Below are 21,492 nucleotides of genomic sequence, written 5' to 3'. Positions count from 1 at the left end.
GTAACCCCCGTCCCAAAGTCCACTGGTATGGGACTCTCCTCTTATTGGTGGAGATTAAGGAGGCAAGAACTCCAGTTCTCAATCAGTCCCATTTTGGGGACTCTGCAAGTAAATGTCTTCAAGCAGCTTCCAGTTTTGAGAGAGAAGATGTAAGAGGCTGAAAGAAAAGACGCTGGGAAGGCATGAGAGGAGCTCTCGGGCTGCATCATGTCCCTATCCCCAGCTTGTTACCCTAGAGACTTTGGGGTGTTTCCCCTTGGGTGAGATCCAGGACCCTTTCTCTCAGCTGAGATGAGTGATCTCTCTCCCAATGGGAGAGCTCCTTCATTATGTACTGTCTTATAATATTCTCCTACGTGTACCTTCTCTGATTCTGTTTTACTAGATTTGAATTTTTTTTTTTTTTTGCTATTCACAATGTTTTTTCATTGTGGAACTGGTATTTGGTTGGGAGAAGGGTCAAGTCTTGGATGTAGGACTTAGGGTCCTCTTTCTACCCCCCTCAAAGTGACAAAGTAGTCAAAAGTTAGATGGAACCCAATCATGTCATCTAGATGAACAATATTTAAAGGAGCTGATAGATATACCTTTAGCCTGGGACCCCTCCATGGGACCCTCCCCTGAGGAGAGCAGAGTCGTGGCCTCTGGCTCCAACCTCCTGCTTCCAGTCTCTCCTGAGAGAGGGGAACCCACTTAAAGGAGACTCACTTGGAAGAGGTCCTCAAAGTTCCCAAAGGGCTCCTGCTTGAAAAACGCCCCAAATAGGACTGGCTGAGAACTGAAGCTCTTGCCTCTTGTCAACTCTGCCCTGCCCCCATCACAGAAGATGGCCTTCATCTCCACCAATAAGAAGAGGGTCCCATATCAATGGGCTTAGGGACAAAGGGTATACTAGGAAGTTTATGGGGAAATAGTTCACGGGGTCAATTTAGGTTGGGAAAGAAAAATAGTTCACATGCCCCAGGTCCTGCTAAGCTACCCTGGTACTCTGGGGGAGAATCTCTGACCTGAGGGAATAGAGGAGGCACAACCTCAGGGACAATAGGAACTGCCCATTTCCAGCACAGAAACAGAAGATTCTTTCACAGGCATGGGTGAGGAAACTAGCCTCTTTCTGACAAATAATAACTGTTAAAAACTCAACACAGCTCCTGACATGCACTAAGGAAGGAAGCAGCACAGATGGTTAATGGCAAATTCTGAAGCCCACAAGGAAGTTGTCCTTACCCAGGCAGACCAGGTTACTGTAGTTCTCCAGCATCATATCCCTGTACAGCTCCTTCTGAGAAGGGTCCAGGTTCCCCTACTCCTTCTGGCTAAAGTCCACAGCCACATCCTTGAATGTCACCAATTCCTGAAACAGCAAATATGTTCTCATGACCTCAAAAACTACATCACATATGGCCCTGGAAGAAAAGGTGAAGATTAGAGGAATTCTAAGGAGTGGAGATCACAAGATTTAGGCCTTAGAGTCTTCCAAGTCAATTATTTGTGGAGTGCCTTCTGTGTGTCTAATCTTTAATTAGATTCTGAAGTTTATTGTGATGTACTGTATTGTGGAAGGGAGGTGTTGGTCTTAATCTAATTTCTGCCACACTCCTTTCCAATTTTCTTAGAAGATTTTGTTAGTTCTTACTCCAGTACATAAAGTCTTTGGGTTTGCCAAACAAAAATGGTGCTTCTATGTTCAATTGTTCTAGGTCTTACATAGCCAATCCATTCCCCAATCAACTTTCCTATATTTTTTAAACCAAAACCATGTAGTTTTGAGGACTACTTTTTTTTTTAATATAGTTTGAAATCTGGTACTAATGATAACATCAGGAAAGAGATCTTTATATTCTTTTTGAGGATTTATTCATTCTTCCTTCTGTTTTAGGATCTTCTCTGTTGATTTATCTATTCATGTGCTGGGCATTTATTTTAACTCTTACTATGAAATCTTCAGTATTTCAGTCTTTTAAAAGATTCCCCTGTAATCTGGTGTAATGGGAATGGGAATTTGAAGATCTTCCCTGCTCCTTAATAGACCTGGGGGGAATTTGAAGACCTTCCCTGCTTTGAAAGTAAATTCTGTCCCCTAAAAAGGCTGAATGTAATCACATGGAGCCTATGGTTGGAGGAGTTTGCCGAAGGGAAGCAGAGCCCACAGGAAGCTGGGAGTCAGAGCCAGAGAGACAGTGGGAGAGAGAGGAGCTCAGGCAACGAGTCAGATAGGCCTGCAGGTAGATATTGATATAATATTGTTTTGTGAGAAGGCTAAAGGATGCTGTGGCTCCTGATGTTATTACGGCTTCTTAATATCTTTGGTACTATGATGGAATTGGCTTACTGGTTTTGGGATTGGGTTTTCTGGTGTCTAAATAAATGCTTCAGTTCTATCTTCTATCTGGAGAGTTTGGTATATTTTGCGATGAACACCATGTGATATTTATAATCACAGTTTTTATTGTGATCATGGGTGCTATAAATATTGCATTGGCCCTACACCTGTCTTCTCCCTTTCTGCTGTTAGGTAGAGCCCCAAGGCTAGACTACAAGATTATATCAATTTCCTTGAAAAGGGGGACAAGCCTAAATCTCACTCTGAATATTCTCTGTAACCATGGACAGGGATTCTTCAGATATGTCAGGGACTACTGGAACATCAAAGTCAAAAGAGATAATGATAATTGTTGTAAAGTTGATCGGTCCTTTTAAAAGATGAAGGATGAATAACAACTCCACTCATATTTTACTTCTTTTCTAAGGTGAAAGTATTTTTGGATTAAGAAAGAGAACAATCATGGTTAACAGGGAACAGAAATATATAATAAATGTGAGATCATCAGAACTCTTCAGCTGCCTTCTATTGAGCTCAAATCATCATATCTGGATGAGCTACATCCTGGAATACTGAAAGCTATCAGATATGGCTGGTGGACAACTGTTGATGCTCTCTGGAAGACCTCTCTCTCTCTTTCTCTCTCCCCCTCCCTCTCTCTCCATTTCTCTACAAAAGTCAGTTTTGCCTCTGATCACTGTTTCCCTTACTCTACCCTCCCTTTTATTGCCCCTCCCCTTTTTCTCATCCCCTTCCCTTCCTACTTCTCTGGTGGGTAAAATAGATTTCTATTCCCAACTGAGTGTGTATAATCTTCCCTCTTTGAACCAATTCCTGTTAGAATGAGGTTTAAAAGTTTCCCCCTTATTTGCCCTCTACTGTGAAAGCTCTTCCTCGTGTGCTCCTTTTATGAGAGATCATTTTCCCCATTCTTCCTCTCCCCACCCTCTTCTCCCAGTGTATCCCTCTTTCTCATCCATTCATTTTTTGGGGGAGGGAGATCATCCCAAATTAATTGGTGCATACCTGTGTCCTCTGTCTATGCAGGGTCTTTCTAACAGCTATAATAATAATAAAATTCTTAGGAATTACATATATCATCTTCCCATATAGGAATGCAAACAGTTTAACCTTACTGAGTCCCTTATGATTTCTCTTTCATGTTTACCTTTTTATTCTCTGAGTCTTGTATTTGGAAGTCAAATTTTCTATTCGGCTCTTTCCCCAGGAGTGCTTGAAAGTCCTCTATTTCATTAAATATCAATTTTTCTCCTGGAGGATTATACTCAATTTTGCTGGATAGGTTATTCTTGGTTATAATCCTAACTCCTTTGCCTTCTGAAATATCATATTCCAATTCCTTTTCTCCTTGATTGTGGTAGTTGCTAAATCTTGTACAATCTTGACTATGGCTCTATGGTATTTGAATAGTTTCTTTCTGGATGCTTGAAATATTTTCTCCTTTCCCTGGGAGCTCTAGTATTTGGCTATGATATTTCTGGGAGTTTTTATTTTGGGGATCTCTTTCAGAGGCAACCAGTGGATTCATTCAACTTCTATTTTACACCCTCTAGTTCTAGAATATTGGGGGTTTTTTCCTTTAAAGTTTCTTGAAATATCATGTCTAGGCTTTTTCTTTTACAATGACTTTCATACAGTCTAATAATTCCTAAATAATCTCTCCTCAATCTATTTTCCAGGTCAGTTGTTTTTCCAATAAAATATTTCACATTTTATTCAATTTTTGTCATTCTTTTAATCTTGTTTTATTGTTTCTTGATGTCTCACGGAGTCATTTGCTTCCACTTGCTCAATTCTAATTTTTAGGGAATTTTCTTCAGTGAGTTTTCTACCTCTTTTTTAACTTGGCTAATTCTGCTTTTTCAGCAGCTATTTTTATTGGTGAAATTTTATACCTCTTTTATCATTTGGCCAAATCTGTTTTCTAAGGTATTTTCTTCAGTATTTTTTGGTGCTTCTTTTGCCAAGCTGTTCTCTTTTCATAATTTTCTTGCATTACGTCTTTCCCCAATTTGTCCATTACCATGCTTATTTGATTTTTAAAATAATTTTTAGCTCTTCTTGTGTCCAATTCACGTTTTTTCTTTGAGGCTTTGCTTGGAGCTGTTTTGACGCTGTTGTTGTCTTCTGAGTTTGTGTCTTGATCATCCATGTCGCCATAATAGCTTTTTATGGTTAGATTCTATTTTTGTAGTTGTTTGTTCATTTTTCTGGCCTATTTTTTTATTTTGAACTTTATGTTAAAGTTAGCCTCTGCTCCCAGCATGGAGGGTACTGTCTGAAGTTTTGGGCTTTTTCACACTGTGGTTTTCAGAGCAATTCTAGGGGTCTGGAAGTTTTCAATGCTTCCAAAATGGTGTGATCTGTGAAGAGATGTGATCTCTGCTCTCCTTGTCTGTGTTCTGGTCCTTATCTAGGAAGGACCCCTGTTTCCCTGTGACTGCAAGCACTCCTCTCTGCCCTGAGCTACAACCCAGAATGGCATATGGGCAATGAAGTTGTCAAATAGCTCTGGGTCATGCACCCAGGCTTACACAGGGGTCCCCTTTAATCTCTCTTACCAGTTGTCCAATGTCCTTTACTGTTCTGGGCTGAGAGCTCCCAAAGCTGCTGCTGCTGCTGCGGCTGCTTCTGCCTCCAAGGCCCACTGCTGGTGCTGATGCCACATGAGCTCTTGGCCAGTTCCCACCCAGTGTCACAGGCCTCTCTCTCCTGCCAACTTCCTAAGTTGTCTTGACCTGAAAAAATTTCTCACTTTGACCTTTTGTTGGCTCTGCCACACCAGAATTCAATTTGATGCCTTATTTTCAAGTTGTTTGGAGGGGAATATTGGGAGAACTTGGCTGTAGTGCTTTCTCTACCCCATCATCTTGGCTCTGCCCCTGAAATCCTCCTTTATTTCCTTCTCATGGCTGAACGGAATCAGCATTTGACACTTTTTGAGAAGTATTCTGGGCTAGTCTTTGCAGCCTTGGGTCAGTAGTGGAATCTCTAACATAGGCCTGAAACCCCATCAAAACTCAGCATGTTTTCAGCCCACAACCTCTCCCCCCACCTCTATACTAGCTGTGCATGGCTTGGCTGAGCCAACATCTACATTTCCTGCATGAAGCAAGGAGAGCAGCGGATGTTCTTATAGCGGTTCTGCAGGAGAAGGCAATCCCAAGAGGACCCTGCACAAACTGCTGAATTAGCTTCTGCTCCAGCCATAGACACATGGTTGTTGATGGGGACTTCATTCCCAATGGGCCCAGTTTCTTGGGTCATAGGATAATAGAAGGAAACATATTTCTAATTAGAAATCTCAGAAATTACTAAAAAAAAAAAACAAACCCTCCCACTTACCAGGTGAGCCCTGGCAGGCAGGAGTACAATGACCATGGTCTTGCTCTGGGGAAATTCAGAACCTCAGCTGTCAGCCCTGGTGAGGAAAAAGCAGAGAGTAGAGAGAGTGGCCCAGTCTTGTCTAAACCCATGCTTACGGTCACTGTAATGAGAGAGATTAGAGGAAGTTCATGGACTGAACCTAGCATGCAATTCAACAAACACAAATGAAGTACCTAATACGTGCAAGGTACTTTCCTACACACTGGGGATGGAATAGAAACAAAGCAGTGTCTGTCCTCGAGGAGCTTCTGTTTTACATGTGTCAGAAAAGAAAAAAGAAGGCATGAAGAGAGATAGCAATGAAAGGAGGTCGGAGATGGGACAATAAGATCAGAAAACACCTCCTAGTCCAGTTTGGCTGGGATATAGAGTCGGTAAAGGGGAGTCATGGGAAATGAATCTGGAAAGACATGTTTGAGCTAGACTGGGGAGAGTCTTAAATTTCAGGCTGAGGAGTTTACTTTTTTTTTTTATATAAGCAATTGGGTTTAAGTAACTTGCTCAAGGTTACACGGCCAGTTATTTTTTGTGTGGCTGCCAAGCATCTGAGGCCGGAACCGATCCTGGGTCTCCCAACGCCAGGGCTGGCGCTCTTACGCACTACGCCACCTGGCCGCCCCTGGAGTTCATACTTTCCCCTAGAGGCCATAAGGAACTTAAAGATTTTGAAAAGAGGCTTGCTGCATGCTCCCCCATGTTTTTACAGGGAATCATCTTAGCAGCTGTGGGAAAGGTGAATTTGAGAGGAGAGAAACTGGAAGCTGAGAGATGAGTCAAGAGACAAGATGAGCATCTGAACCAGGGCAAGGGCCACATGAGCAAAGAGATGGCAACTGACAAAACATGTTGTTGAGGTGAAACAGACAAGACTGGAAATTGATGGGATGGGGGCGGGGCATGAGGAAGAGGAACGAGTCAAGGAAGACTCCAAGGTAATGCCTGAGAGGATGGGAACACGTCCTGAAGAAATCAGGAAGTTTGTAGGAAGAGAGGCTTTACAGGGAAGAGAATTAATTCAGTTTGGAAATGAAGGCAAAATGAAATGGATACTTACAAAAATGTAAAATGTTCATATCAATAGAGTAAGAAATAGGATACTTAGAGTAATACAATCTCAGGAAAAGAAATTAAACAAGTCATAAATGAGCTCTCCTCCCCACCTCTACCAAAATCCAGAATCATATAGATGTAAAATATTAGCAAGGAGGGAGAAGCAAAATATCACAAAAATCATACACCGTGACCTGGATTTATAACAGGAATGAAAAGCTACTTCATTATAAGGAAAGCTATGAACATAACTGTCCATATTAATAACAAAAAAAACCCACATTGCAATAGATACAGAAAAAAACTTGACAAAAAAAACCACTAATTCCTGTTAAAAACACAGGGGAAAAAATGGGAACTGTCCTTAAAGTTATAAGTAAGGCTGCTGAAACACAAGAAGCATCTTCTGTAATGGGGATAGATGCTTTTCCATTAATATAAAAAAGGTAAAGCAAGGCTATCCATTGTTCCCATTACTCTGTAATACTGTGCTAGAAATGCTAGCTTATACTGATGACAAGCTAAAGAAACCAATGAACTAAGCATATACGAAGAGATGAAATGATCATTTTTGTAAATGGTTTAACTAGAGAATTTAATTTAAGCAATCAACAACTTCAGAGAAGGGTCAGGATATAAAATAAACCCACGGAAACCACCACTATTTTTGTAGGTTACCAAAAAATATCCAGCAGAAAGAGATAGATTCTATTTAAAATAACTACCATAGAAAATACTTAGGAGTCTAAAAAGATCGCCAAGACAAAGGAAATATATGAACACAATACAAATCACTCTTTACACAACTGAAGATCTAAATAACTGAAAAAATATTGGGAAAGTCACCATGCCCCTTTTCAATCAAAGAATACTACCTTTTCAATCACCACCATAGGCAGTGGGGAACAATATGCCAGCAACAGCTACCATGTCATACCAAACCTCGATTTTCCTTTCCCTTCACCAGCAGTACTACAGTGTATGAAGGATAGGCGGGAATCCTCAGCTCAGCTAGTGGGAAAAGCTCTAGTCTGCAAAAAAAATATATACATATTAACTTATACAAAGCAACACTGGGAAAAAAAATAAAAGGAAGTGGGACACAGAAAGGCAAGAGTAAATACTTGGAGGAAGCAGACCCAGAGGAATTTGTGGGGAAAATGATGAACTAATGAATGGTGAATGAGAAAGTTAAATATTTCTTAAAATGGAAAGGATTTCCAGATGCTGACAATATGGGGGGAAAGAAAAGATTCAATTGAAGCATTTCTTGATTCTCAGAAAGTAAAGAAAAAGGTGACTTCCAAAAATCTTTACCCAATAGTGCATCCCTAAGTAAAATAATAAAGGAGTATGGTGGCAAACCAAGAGTTTTCCTTGAGGTTGTGACCCAGAGAGAATAAATGGCACCACAGTCTCCCTCCTCAGAATCTTCCCACTTTACGAAAAGAATTAGTTTTTGTAAAGTGGGAAGATTCTGAGGAGGGAGACTTGGTCTTGGCAAAAGAAACAAACAAGAAGTGTCCTCAGTCATTGCTTTGCATGACATATAATTGCCAGGTATTTCCATCCAGATGAAGCAGAGTAAATGCTTTCATTGTTCATTCATCTATCCATCTATTTGTCTGTTTAGCGATCATCTCCATCTAGCTATCCACATACCTACATATAAATATAAGAATTGAATTTGATAAGTATTTTAAAGTAGGTTTTCATCTCATTTTGTATCACCAGCACTGGTGTTGATGCTAACTGAACAAGTTAATACAAACTTTGCATTTACTCATTTGTCACAGAAGAGAGTACCTGGTACTATGGAATTAACTTTGTCCCCTTAGTGATGTGTTTCTTTTAACTATTAATACCTCTTGTGGTCATTACTGTGGCACCCAAGTGTCTGCCTATAGCTACTTGGCACTGAATTTGGGGTCTATGTAGAATTGTGGCACTTAATTGAAACCAATTTATAAAATTACATTTTGTAGCTATCTACAGGTTGCTTCAGGCAGTCATTTTTTCAGTTATAGGGAACATAGGAACAAATTTCCCCCAAGCCCCAGAAAATAAGCTAGCTATCCTGAAATTTCTACAGATAACCAACTGCTTTTTTGGCAAAACAAGATAATTTTTAAGCACGCTGACACCACCCTGGAGTATTCACGAATGCACAAATATTCAGAGCTGTATGTACGGACTCTATGGAGGTGGTAATGGACATATTTCATGTGGCCTCAAATTGTGAAACCAGCTCAGAATTTCTCAAAAAGAGACCAAAGACAGATTTTTTTCTTCCCAAAGACACACTGATCGTAATCCTGATAGAGGTGTATGTATGGCGTATGTGTGTGTGTGTGTGTGTGTGTGAAGTTGGGGAGAGGGGCTGACCTTTTTTATTTATAGTTTTGACAATGTAGGCATGCTTATTCACCAAACCCCTGAGTTCTAGTTCTCAACTTAGTGATATTGTCCTTCTTTGAAAGTTTTCAATCTTAGGTTAAACATAGGTAAGTGATGCCAGAATCTGAAAATACTTTAATATTTACCTTAGACTTTAAAATTGAACCATTTTAGTCTTGATTTTCAAATAGGAAAACTTTTACTTCATGTTTTGGAAAGTGGGGCTGTTATATCTTTTACTGCCAACTAGCTGGCAAAGTGGATAGAGTACAAGGTCTGGAGTCAGGAACACCTAAGTTCAAATTTAGTCTCAGACACTTACTAGCTGTGTGACCCTGGGTTAAGTCACTTACCCCTATTTGTCTCTGTTTCCTCCTCTGTAAAATTAAGGAAATGACAAACCAGTAGCTTTGCCAAGAAATCCCCAAATAAGGTCATGAAGAGTCAGATACAACTGAAACATCTATCCAAGTCTTTTCTTTATCATGTAGTGATATCCCTACCTGCTGGAACTGTAATATTTTGCTGATAAAGGCCAGCATTTGAGGGGGGAAAAAGGTGTATTTTAATAACCAGGGGCACAAATGGCTAAGTAAACACACCAGTCTGTCTAGTCTTCTATACTACTGATGTGGACCTTTTTCTTTCTTTACCCCAACCCATCCCTTAAACATGGATAATCAGACATTTTAGCATTTGGGTAACTTGGTTCATTAAGAGTAAAGACAATAATTTTCAGTCACTCTAATGTTATACAATTATATATTATTTAGTTTATTGCAAATACTGGTTAAGAGTGGTCAATAAATAGTTTTATATAGTCTTCCTTTTAAAAAAATAAGAAAGAGCCATTGTGGGAAACTTGGAGTTTTCTTCTTCTATTGTGTTCCTTTTTAGTTTGATTCTAAATCTTTCAGCAAAGTGAATGTTCACACACGCATTAATCACTTCAGAAGACTTGGGATTTATAGTTTCTTTCCAGTGTGATTCTGTTGGTGCTGAGTAAGTTCTTTACTCTTGAGGAAGGCCTTCCTGCAAAGGTTACATTCTTTAGGTCCAGTAAGAGTTCTCGGACGTCATATAAGTCCTATCATATGGCAGAAGGAATTTCCACATTCATTATGTTTATAATGTTTCTCTTCAGTGTCTGATTCAAGTAAGTGCTGGGTTCTAGGGACTTTCTTACATTCATTTGATTCCAAAAGGTTTTTCTCGAGTATGAATTTTCTGATGTCCAGTAAGTCCTGACCGCCGATAGAAAGCTTTTCCACATTCATTACACTCATAAGGCTTCTCACCAGTATGAATTCTCCGATGTCGAGTAAGCTGTGTGCTCCGGCGGAAGGCCTTCCCACATTCCTTACATTCATATGGTCTGTCATCAATATGAATTCTATAATGGGAAATAAGGTATGAGTTGCAGTTGAAGGATTTTCCACATTTAGTACATTCATAAGGTCTCTCTCCAGTATGAATCCTCTGGTGTTGAGTAAGTGCTGTGCTCTGGTGGAAGGCCTTCCCACATACCTTACATACATGAGGTTTCTCTCCAGTATGAATCCTCCTATGTCGAGTAAGAGTTGGGCTCTGGTGGAAGGCCTTTCCACATTCACTACATACATAAGTTTTCTCTCCAGTATGAATTTTCTGATGTTGATTAAGTCCTGTCCTTTGATGGAAGGCCTTCCCACATTCTGTACATTCATAAGGTTTCTCTCCAGTATGAACTCTCTGATGCAGAGTGAGTGCCGTGCTCTGGTGAAAGGCTTTCCCACATTCCTTACACATGTAAGGTTTCTCTCTGGTATGAGTTTTCTTATGCTGATTAAGTCCTGCCCTCTGAGGGAAGGCCTTCCCACATTCCATACATTTATAAGGTTTCTCTCCAGTATGAATCTTCCAATGTTGAGTAAGAGATGGACGATGGTGGAAGGCTTTCCCACATTCGTTACATACATAAGATTTCTCTCCAGTATGAATTTTCTGAGGCTCAGGAAGTTGTGTGTTCTGGTAGAAGGATTTTACACATTCATTACATTCATAAGATTTCTCCTCATTGTTCTGATGCCTTCCCAGCAGGGCATCACATTCCAAGTCTTCTCCCAATCTGAAGACACAAGGACTGTTTGAGAATTTTTCCTGGGATGGTACCTCCAAAGAAATGTCCAGTTCTGGAGTGGTCAGCTTGGTTTCAAGTCTAGTCTCAAAATCTGAAAGAAAATTTTAAAAGTGTAAATATTTCTGATTTTGCCATTATACCTATGATAGTATCTTCTATCTCCATCAAGAAAAATTACTGCCAAATACTAAAATATAGAATAGTTAATATGACTTTCATGCTGATCCTCAGAATAACCCTGTAAGGTAAATATGTCAGTTCCTTATTTTCTAAACATGGAAAGTGTCACTTAGTCAAGTCAAACCTACAAGCATTTCTTATGTATTTACAATGTGTCATATACACTATGCTAAGTGCTGGTAATTACTGAGAGAGGCACAAGTATTAAGGGGGAAATTAAGGAAAGGCTTACTGAAGAAGATAAGGTTTTAGCTGGGACCTGAATGAAGCCAGGAGACCAATATGAGAAGGGCGAGAATCCAGACATGGAAGGCAGAGTCCTAAGAAAGGATACTGCAGGGAAAAACAGGCAGGAGGCCGGTGTCACTGGATCACAGAGAACGGAGAAGGGAGTAAGATATCAGACTAGAAAAGTAGGCAGGGGCCAGAACTTGAACAGACAAAAGGAGGATTTCATATTTGATGCCAGAGGTAAAGGGATCCACTAGACTTTGATGAAAAGGGGATGACTGTGTTTCAGGAAGATCAGGTGGACACCTAAGTGGAGAATGGCCTGGAGTGAGGAGACATTTGAGGCAGAGAGAACACCAGAAGGCTACTGAAACCTAAATCCAATTCTTTGAAGAAACACAAATCTGAAAATTTGTTGATATTCTCTAATAATCAGAGAAATGTTCAAATCACTTAACTTCCATTTCCCTTGGTTTCCTCAACTGTCAAATGGGAGTGATAATACTACTTCTTGCAGGGGTGTTGTGAGGACAAATAATATCTGCAAAGTGCTTATAATAGTGCCTGGCACATAGTAGGCACTTTATAAATGTTTATTCCCTTCTCTCCCTTTAAAAAACAAGTCTGAGTTTCCTACCACCCATCAAATTGCCAAATGGATTTTTTTCCCAAAGACAGAAAAGCAACTGTTGGTGGAACTTTGGACTGACAGGCAAGTTGTTCTATGACTGGTAGAGCAGTAAATGAGCTCGCTATCTCTGCAAAGCAGCAACTTTCAGTCCACCAAACAAAAAAGTATATGCCCTTTTTCACAGTAATCACAGAAGCAAGTCTAAATCACAAGTGAAGCCCATGACTCCTCTCTGCTAGGACTGTCTCTGATTCCATGACTGGTACATTTAAGGTTTAAACTGTGTCCAGTTCTAGCCAGAAGAGTGCAGAAAACTCTCCAGCAAGCATACTGCTGCTGCTTAGTTAGAACTGACCTTCTTCATCCAGTCTCATTCTCTGCTCCTTGTCCATGCTCTCTCACCCCACCGGCCCACCAGCGACATGACAGCTGCTACAGCAGACCCTCTGTCTGAAACCCTCAATCCCCAGCTGCCTCTGCCCACTCTCTTCTGCCACTGTTTGCCTCAGAGTAGTCATGACCCACTGTAAGCCATCCTAGCATCCTAGGGTGCCACTCAACAAACTCTATCCCAAATATGCATGATGCCATGGATATTATGGAAAGGAAAAAAAAGTTCCATAATGATATTCATGGTAGTCTTTTGGTAACAGAAATTAGCTGGGCAAAACCCACATGTATAATGAGGTGATTAGGATTCAACCCATAATGACATACAACACTTTTGCTGGGGCTTCGAATTTTCATTTAAGAATAAAGAGAAATAAAGAAGGCTTAGAATTATTTGATCTAAGAACCAAGGGAAAGGACCTATGAAGGAATAGAGAAGACAGCAGAATCAGAAAATTTCCTTGGATTACAACTCCATTAAGCCCAATTCCATTGGTAACAACACCTTAGAAAATACACACACCAAAAAAACCCAGATAGGAATATGGAAGCCAACAGGCAATTTGGGTTGTTATTTTGTTAAAATAAATATACACATTAAAAAGATAGTGTTCAGCTGTGATGGGGAAATGACTTTATTTTCCCTATTCAACAAGGAGGAGGCAGTACTCGGTACAAGACAGACTTGACTGACTAGACACATTAAATAAGAGAGTTTTGGGAAACAAAACAAAAAAATTAAAAGAAAAATATTGATGACCCCAATGTCAGATAAAAACTTTGTATCACTTATCTCAAGATTCTGTGATTTAGTCAAAGAAGATTATAACCTTAGCAAGTTGCCTAAGACAGAAAAGTCAAGCAGTCAACCCATGGCCTCAAAGGCTGCAGGTGCCCAAGGGGAGATACAAGGAATCAATAAAAATGTAAATAGCAATTCCCAGTACACAATGGACAGATGGTTAAAGAATATGAATGGTTTTCTTCCTTTTAAGACCATAAGTTACAAAACTTGCAATGGTAGGAGCGGCTAGGTGGCACAGTGAGTAAGAGCACGGCCCGGAGGACCTGGGATCGGTTCTGGCCTCAGATACTTAACACCCACACAAAAAATACTGGCCATGTAACCTTGAGCAAGTTACTTAACCCCAACTGCTTAAAAAAAAAACTTGCAATGGTGATAGGACTTTCTACACTATGAGTTTCCTACTGGTCTAGACAACAAAAGAAGATGACAAATCCTATGATGCTATTAAGTTTGAAAAAGGTGAGGAATAAAGAAAATAAGGAAAGAACGTAAGGCCCAGGGACCCCCCCCCCTGGAAACAGAAAAGACAAAGATACACTAACTGTGACTAGTAATAGGAAACTAGAATAGGAATTAATGGCAAGGACAAAATCTTGCTGGAGACCTACACTGAAATTAATGTATAAATACACTGTAAAAGAAAATTAAGAAACTATCCTGATGTTTAACAGTTAAGTTCTTAATAACTATAGATTCAAACAGAAATAAAATCATCTAATACAATCTCCTCTGCCTGGTACTTCAAGTCCTTCATAACCTGCTCCAGCCTCCCCTTCTATCTACTGCATGTGCCTCTCAGGAGGGTCCAGCCAGATAGGCCTTCTCCCTGTGCCTGGTACAAGATACTCCATGATGCCCCCAGTTCTCCATCCTCACAGAAGTTCTCTCCTCCTTCAACTCATAGTTATAATTACTTTTTACACAAAGTCCTTCTTGATCTCCTTGAACCCTCCCTCCCTACTTAGAGAATCCTAGAAAATCAACTAAAAAACTAGTTGAAACAAGCAACAACTTTAGCAAAGTCGTGAGATATAAAATAAATTCACATAAATCATTAGCATTTCTATATATTACCACCAAAATTCAGCAGGAAGAGATAGAGAAATTCCATTTAAATGACTGCTCACAGTACAAAATACTTGGGTGTCTACCTGCCGAGATAAACCCGGGATTATATGAACACAATCACAAAACACTTTTCACACAAATTAAGACAGATCTAAACAATTAAAGGAATATTAATTGCTCATGGGCAGGATGAGCCAATATAATAACGTCAACACCACCTAAATTAATTTACTTATTCAGTGCCATAGTAATCAAACTACCAAAGAATTATTTTATAGAGCTAGAAAAAATAACAAAATTCATCTAGAAGAACAAAAGGTCAAGAATATCAAGGGAATCAATTTTTAAAAGTGAAAGAAAAGTGTATTGCAAAGCAGTAATCATTAAAACAATCTGGTTCTGGCTAATAATGGAGTGGTGAATCACTGGAATAGACTAGATATATGATACATAGTACTAAATGACCACAGTAATCTAGTGTTTGATAAACGGAAAGATCCAAGCTTTGGGGGCAAGAACTCACTATTCAACAAAAATTGCTGGGAAAACTAGAAAACAGTTTGGCAGAAACTAGGAATAGACTAACATCTTATACCATATACCAAGATAAGATGAAATTGGGTACATAATTTAGACACAAAGGGTAATAACTTTACAAGGGGAGCATGGAAAAAATTACCTGTGACATCTATGGACAATGGAAGATTTTGTGACCAGACATGAGATAACAAGGATCACAGGAGATAAGATGGTTAATTATGATCACATGAAATTTAAAAGTTTTTGCACAAAGGGGCAAGTAGGTGGTGCAGTGGTTAGAGCAACAGGCGTGGAGTCAGGAAGACTCCTCTTCCTGAGTTTAAATCTGGCCTCAGACACTTCCCAGCTGTGTGAGCCTGGGCAAGTCACTTTACCCTGTTTGCCTCCGTTTCCTCATCTGTAAAATGAGCTGGAGAAGGACATGGTAAACTATTCCAGTATCTTTGCCAATAAAAACCCAAATGGGGTCACAAAGGGTCAGATGTGACTGAAATGCATGAACAACTGAAGCAAAAACAAAACCAATGTAGCCAAAATTAGAAGGAAAGCGGGAAACTGAGAAAAATTTTTTTACATTAAATCTTTTTGATAAAGGTCTCATTTCTCAAAAATATAGTAAACTAAATTTATAGTAGCGATTTACCAATTGATAAATGGTCAAAGGATATGAAAAGGCTATTTTCAGATGAAGAAATCAAGACTATCAATAATCATACCAAAATGCTTTAAATCACTAATAATTAGAGAAATGCAAATTAAAATAACTCTAGGGTGCCATCTCACACATATTATATTGGCTAACTTAGCAGAAAAGAAAAACAACAAATGCTGGAGGGAGTGGGGAAAAATAGGGACGTTAACGCACCATTCTGGAGAATAATCTGATGCTAGGCCCAAAGGGTCATAGAACTTATCCATACGCTCTGATCCAGCAACACCACCCATATCCCAAAGAGATCAAAGGAAAAGGAAAGGCATCTATATGTACCAAATATTTATAGCAGCTTCATTTGTGGTGCCAAAGAACTAAAAATTGAGGGATACCCATCAATTGGGGAATGGCTGAACAAATTGTGGTGTAAGCCAGAAAAGAAATGATGAGAAGTGTGGCTTCAGGAAAACCTGAGAAGCCTTACATGAACTGATGCAAAGTGAGGGGAGCAGAACCAGGAGAACATTGTCCTCAACAACAGCAATGCTGTGTGACGATCAACTGTGAACGGCTTAGCTATTCTCAGCAATACAATGATATAAGACAATTCCAAAGGACTCAGGATGAAAAATGCTCTCCACTTCCAGACAGAGAAGCAAAGGACTCTGAGAGCAGAATAAAGCATAATTTTGTTTTTTGGAACACGGCTCATGTAAAACGAGTATTACATTTCTTGCCTTCAAAATGGATAGGGGAGTGAATGCAGAAAGGGAATCTGGAACTTAAAAAAAAAATGCTAAAAAAAATGAAAATAAAAGTGCTGCCCCCAGAATGACCAGCTAAGATGTTGTCTGTAAGGTCCAACCTACCTGGCTTTCCCTCACTCACCTGGACAGCTGACTGCTGGGGCCTCTCCCTCTGGCACCCAAGGGCCTTCTATTTGCTCCAACTGGTAAATCACATCTGGTTTGGAAACTGCAAGTCCTGCTCATTGGAAATGTGAGAGACACCTTGAATATAATCCCTGTCCCTTCTCTCTTTGGTGACATACTAGGAGAGGCATCTTGGTGGTCCAGTAGATAAAGCACTGGGCCTGGAGTCAGGAAGACGAGTTCAAATCTGGCCTCAGACACTAGTTGTATGACCCTGGGCAAGTTACAAAAGGGTTATTTGCCCTAACCCACTAGAGAAGGAAATGGCAAACCACTCTAGTATCTTTGTCAAGAAAACTTCATGGATAGTATGGTTCATGGAGTCATGAAGAATCAGACATGACTGAATGACTGAACAACAACAAAAAGATATATTAGGAAGACCCAAAGGGCAGGACAGGGACCCCTGAAGGACACAGAATTGTGTGCCTAGAAACTAGGGGGAACAGGTCATGGGGTCAATTTTTGGTGGTAAATAAAATCCATTCATGCTAAGAGTACAGCAATGTTTCATATCTGCAGGCAGCTGCCCTGGGACGTTAGGAGATGATCTTTGACTTCATCTCAGGGACGTCAGAAACTACCCATTTCCAATCACAGAAATGACAGGGGACATGCTGGAGTACCTGTCTCCTGACCATGCAAGGATTAGGAAGCTCTGGTCCCTGCTTGATAGGTAATGATAGACACTCAAGATGCCCTACAACATATACCAAAGAGGAAAGCACAGACTGCCAATGGGCAGGTCCTGAGGCCTGGGGGGCATCCTTACCCAGCCAGACCAGGTTCCTGTAGTTCTCCAGCATCACGTCCCTGTACAGCTCCTTCTGGGAAGGGCACAAGTGCCCCCACTCCTCCTGGGTGAAATCCACGGCCACATCCTTGAATGTCACCAGTGCCTAAAACAGCAAATACATGTGTGGGCACATCCTGAGAACTACCTGACATCAGACTATAAGCTCCTCAAGGGTAGGAACTGTTTCTTTTTTAGGAATGAAATAGGTATTTTTTATTTTTGCTTTTTCAAAATTACATGCAAAATTTTAATATTCTCTTAAAAAATATATTTTTTTCTAAAGTCTCTCCTTCCCTCCCTCCTTCTACCCTTTTGTGAGAAAGCAATTTGTTACAGATTATACATACGTAGTCACACAAAATATTTCCATATTAGCCACATTGAAAAAAAAAAAGGCAGACCAAAAACAACCACCCAAAAATAATAAAGTAAAAAAATATATATTTCAAACTATATTCAGATGCCATCAGTTCTTTCTCTGGAGGCGCACAGCACTGTTCTCGTGATTAGTCCTTCGGAATTGCACTGAATGGGATTGCTGAGAATGGCTATTCACAACTGATTGCCATACAATATTATTCTTACTGTGTATGCCATTCTCTTGGTTCTGTTCATTTCACTTTGTATCCGTTCATGTAAGTCTTTCTGAAGGCATCCTACTTGTTATTTCTTTTTTTTACCTTTTCTCTGTTTTTTAATTAATTTTTAGTTTCAATGTTCACTTCCACAAGATTTCTAGATTTTTTTCCCCATCTCTCCCCTCCCCCCCACCCCAAGACAGCCATGCATTCTGATTACTCCTTCCCCCAATTGCCCTCTCTTCTATCATCTCCCCCCTTCTCTTCCCCCTTCTATTTTCCTGTAGGTCAAAATAGACTTCTATACCCCACTGCCTGTGTATCTTATTTCATAGGGACTGTTTTTGACTCTGTATCATCAGTGACTGGCACATCTAATAAATTGACTGATTGATTGAAATGGCACTGGGAGGAAAGATGCAGGGAATGGAACTCGAAAGGTTCAGGCCTCAGAGAGTTCCATTCCAAATACTTAGTGAACACCTACTGTATGCCTAAATTTAAACTACATTCTGAAGCATGTCACCAAAGAAGAGTGGCTTACATGGGTACTGCAGTCTTTGCTCTCAAAGAACTCACATTCCAACCTTAGAGCCAACATGCAAATAAATAGGGACAGCCAAGGTACAACCTGGGAGGGGAAGGCACAGTGTCTGGAGGATCAAGAAAAGCATCCTGCAGAAGATGCATTTTGAACTGGCTCTTGAAGGAAGCCAGCGATTCTAAGGAACGAAAGGGAGGAAAGAGAGCATTCCAAACATGGGAGACAGTCTCTGCAAAGGCTCAGAGGTGGGAAGTGGAGGAGAGAGTGAGAAGTAAACAGAGTGGTGGAGCTGGGTTGTGGAGAGTGTGGAGGGCAGGAAGGTGCAAGAAAGCACCAGGCATAAGAGCTTTAAATGCCCATGAAGGGCTTCATTTTTTTTAATATTAAATTATTTATATTTAGTTTTCAACAATTACTTCCATAAGTTTTAAATTTTCTCCCCCTTCCTTCCCCAACATGGCTTGCTATCTGATACGGGCTCTACATATACATTCCTATTAAACACATTTTCACATTAGTCATGTTGCATAGAAGAATTATAACAAGTGGGAAAAGCCATGAGAAGGAAAAAGAAAACGAAAGAAAACAAAACAAAAAAGAAAACAGTCTGTTTCATTCTGCATTCCGACTCCACGGTTCTCTCTCTGGATGTGACCGGCATTTTCCACCATGTGTTCTTGGGAATTGTTTTGGGTCCTTGCATTGCTGAGAAGGGCTAAGTCAAAATCTGTGGCTGTTACTGTATACAACGTTCTCCTGGTTCTGCTCCCCTCAATCAGCATCAGTTCATGTAAGTCTTTCCAGGTTTCTCTGAAGTCAACCTGTTCATCATTTCTTATAGCACCCAATAAAGGATTTTAGACTTGATTCTAGGGTGATGGAGCCTCTAGAGTTTAGTGAGTAGAAGGATAATGCGGCCAGACATGAGCTTTAGGACAGACATCTTAGCAGCCAGGTGGAGGACAGACTGCAGCGGGGAGAGACCGGAGAAGAGGAAACCAGTCAGGAGGTCAGTGCAATAGCCCAGGAGAGATGATGAGAGCCTGAACTAGTGTGCTGGCTATGAGAATAGAGAGAAAGAGGGATAAGCAGGAGATGTTGTGGATGTAGAAAAGACCAGTCTTGGCAATGGACTGGATATGTGGAATGAGAATGAGGGAGGAGTTGGGGATGTCATCAAGGTTCTGAGCCCAGGTGACTGAGAGAAGATTGTGGCCCCCTCCACAGCAATAGGGAAATCTGGAAGAGAGGAAGGTCTGGGGGGAAAGAAAATGAGTTCTGTTTCGAACATGCCAAGTTTGAGATGTGTACAGGACACATAGTATGAAATCACCCATGGGATGGCCAGGTGGGGCTAGGCTCAGAATAGAAACTACAGCATAGAGATTCATCAGCACAAAGATAACTGAATCCATGGAGCTGACGAGATCACCAAGTGAAACGTGATAGAGAAAGAAGAGAAAAGGGCCCAGGACAGAGCCCGGTGGGACCACCTAAGGTTGGTGGGGGTAACATGGATGAAAACTGAGAAGGAATAGTCAGGAAAGAGGAGAACCTGGAGAGAGCAGGGTCACAAAATAACAAGAGTGGAGAGGATATCCTGGAGGAAAAAGTGGTTAACAGCATCAAAGGCTACAGAGAGGCACAGGGGCAGCAGAATTCAGGAAAGGCCATTCAGTCTATCAACTGAAAGATAGCAATAAGTTTGGAGGAACATTTTCAGCTCAGTGATGAGTTCAGAAGCCAGACTGTAGAGGATTCAGAAGAGAGTAGGAAGAGAATGGGTGCAGGGACTGAGCACTGACAGCTCTTTAAAGGAGTTTAGCTGAGAAAGGGAGGGAAGCTAGAGGGCATCAAATGAGGGCAGGCTGAAGATTAAGCAACTGATTCAGGTTCTCCAGGGCTATGAACACTGGACTGAAATAACAAGAAATAACATAAGGACTGAAAGAACAAGAAACAATTAAAATGAACGCTCTGGAATCATAATGATTGTGTTTAGCCCCAGAGAATGGATGGATGACAAAGTGTTTGTGAAACACTTGCCATGTGCCAAGTGCTAGGGATACAAAGAGAAAAGGCCCAGCAGTCCCTGCTCTCAAGGAGCACACGCTCCAAGGGGGGAGATAATGCAGAAGAGAGGTCAGCTACAGGTCGGACAGCAATGCCCCAGAGACTGAAGGGCTTCTTGGTGAGGCCAGTGGCAAGGCCCCAGGGCCTGGCGGGTGCAGTGGCACAGCGGGCAGAGGGCGAGAGCCTATGGTCGGGTCCTCCATCTGACCAGGACTGTATATGCTGAGCCTCAGCTCATCCCAATGGGAGGTACAGCAGCTCTTCCTACCTGGATGCCCTTTAGTGTCTGGCCAGCCTAGGGGGAGTCTGAGGGCAAAGGCAAGAAATGAAGGGAGAAGGAGGATTGTGGGGGGCCCCAGGGTGAGAGCTGGAGTGGAAACCCATCTCCAGCCCCCCTCGCACTGTCACAAAGCCGCCTCCACTGTCAGCCAAAGCTCACACATGGACTGTCCCTTTTCCAATGAGCCTGAGTCACATGCTTCACTCTCACACCTCTAAGCCGTTCATCTGATATGGTTAATAATTAGAAACATGGAGCATAGCCCTCAGCAATTCTAAATACGTATTCCTAGCTATAGCCTATTGGAAAGAAAGAAGGAAAGAAGGGAGAGAGGGATGGAGGGAGAGAGAGGGAGAGGGAGGGAGGGACAGAGAGAGGGAGGAAGAGAGAGTGAGAGAAAGAGAAAAAGAGAGAGAGAAAGAAAGAAAGAGAAAAAGAAAGAAAAAGGAAGGAAGGAAGGAAGGAAGGAAGGAAGGAAGGAAGGAAGGAAGG

At 40.9% G+C, this 21,492-nt stretch overlaps 1 protein-coding gene across 1 annotated transcript in view; it reads right to left on the bottom strand.

The window, feature by feature from the left end:
• Positions 1-21,492, bottom strand: part of LOC138171351 (zinc finger protein 585A-like) — a 73,167-nt gene that overhangs the window by 38,874 nt on the left and 12,801 nt on the right. Inside the window, 3 exon segments of the mRNA XM_069100791.1 lie at positions 10,370-11,388; positions 16,686-16,781; positions 17,502-17,628. Of these exon segments, the coding sequence (XP_068956892.1) occupies positions 10,370-11,388; positions 16,686-16,781; positions 17,502-17,628 (1,242 nt within the window).

The sequence above is a fragment of the Petaurus breviceps genome, unplaced genomic scaffold (genome assembly GCF_028583685.1).
Source record: "Petaurus breviceps papuanus isolate PSGF00001 unplaced genomic scaffold, PetGlider_PUasm1.0 428, whole genome shotgun sequence".
Classification (NCBI taxonomy): Eukaryota; Metazoa; Chordata; class Mammalia; order Diprotodontia; family Petauridae; genus Petaurus; species Petaurus breviceps.
This window is presented reverse-complemented; position numbering and strand designations above follow the sequence as displayed.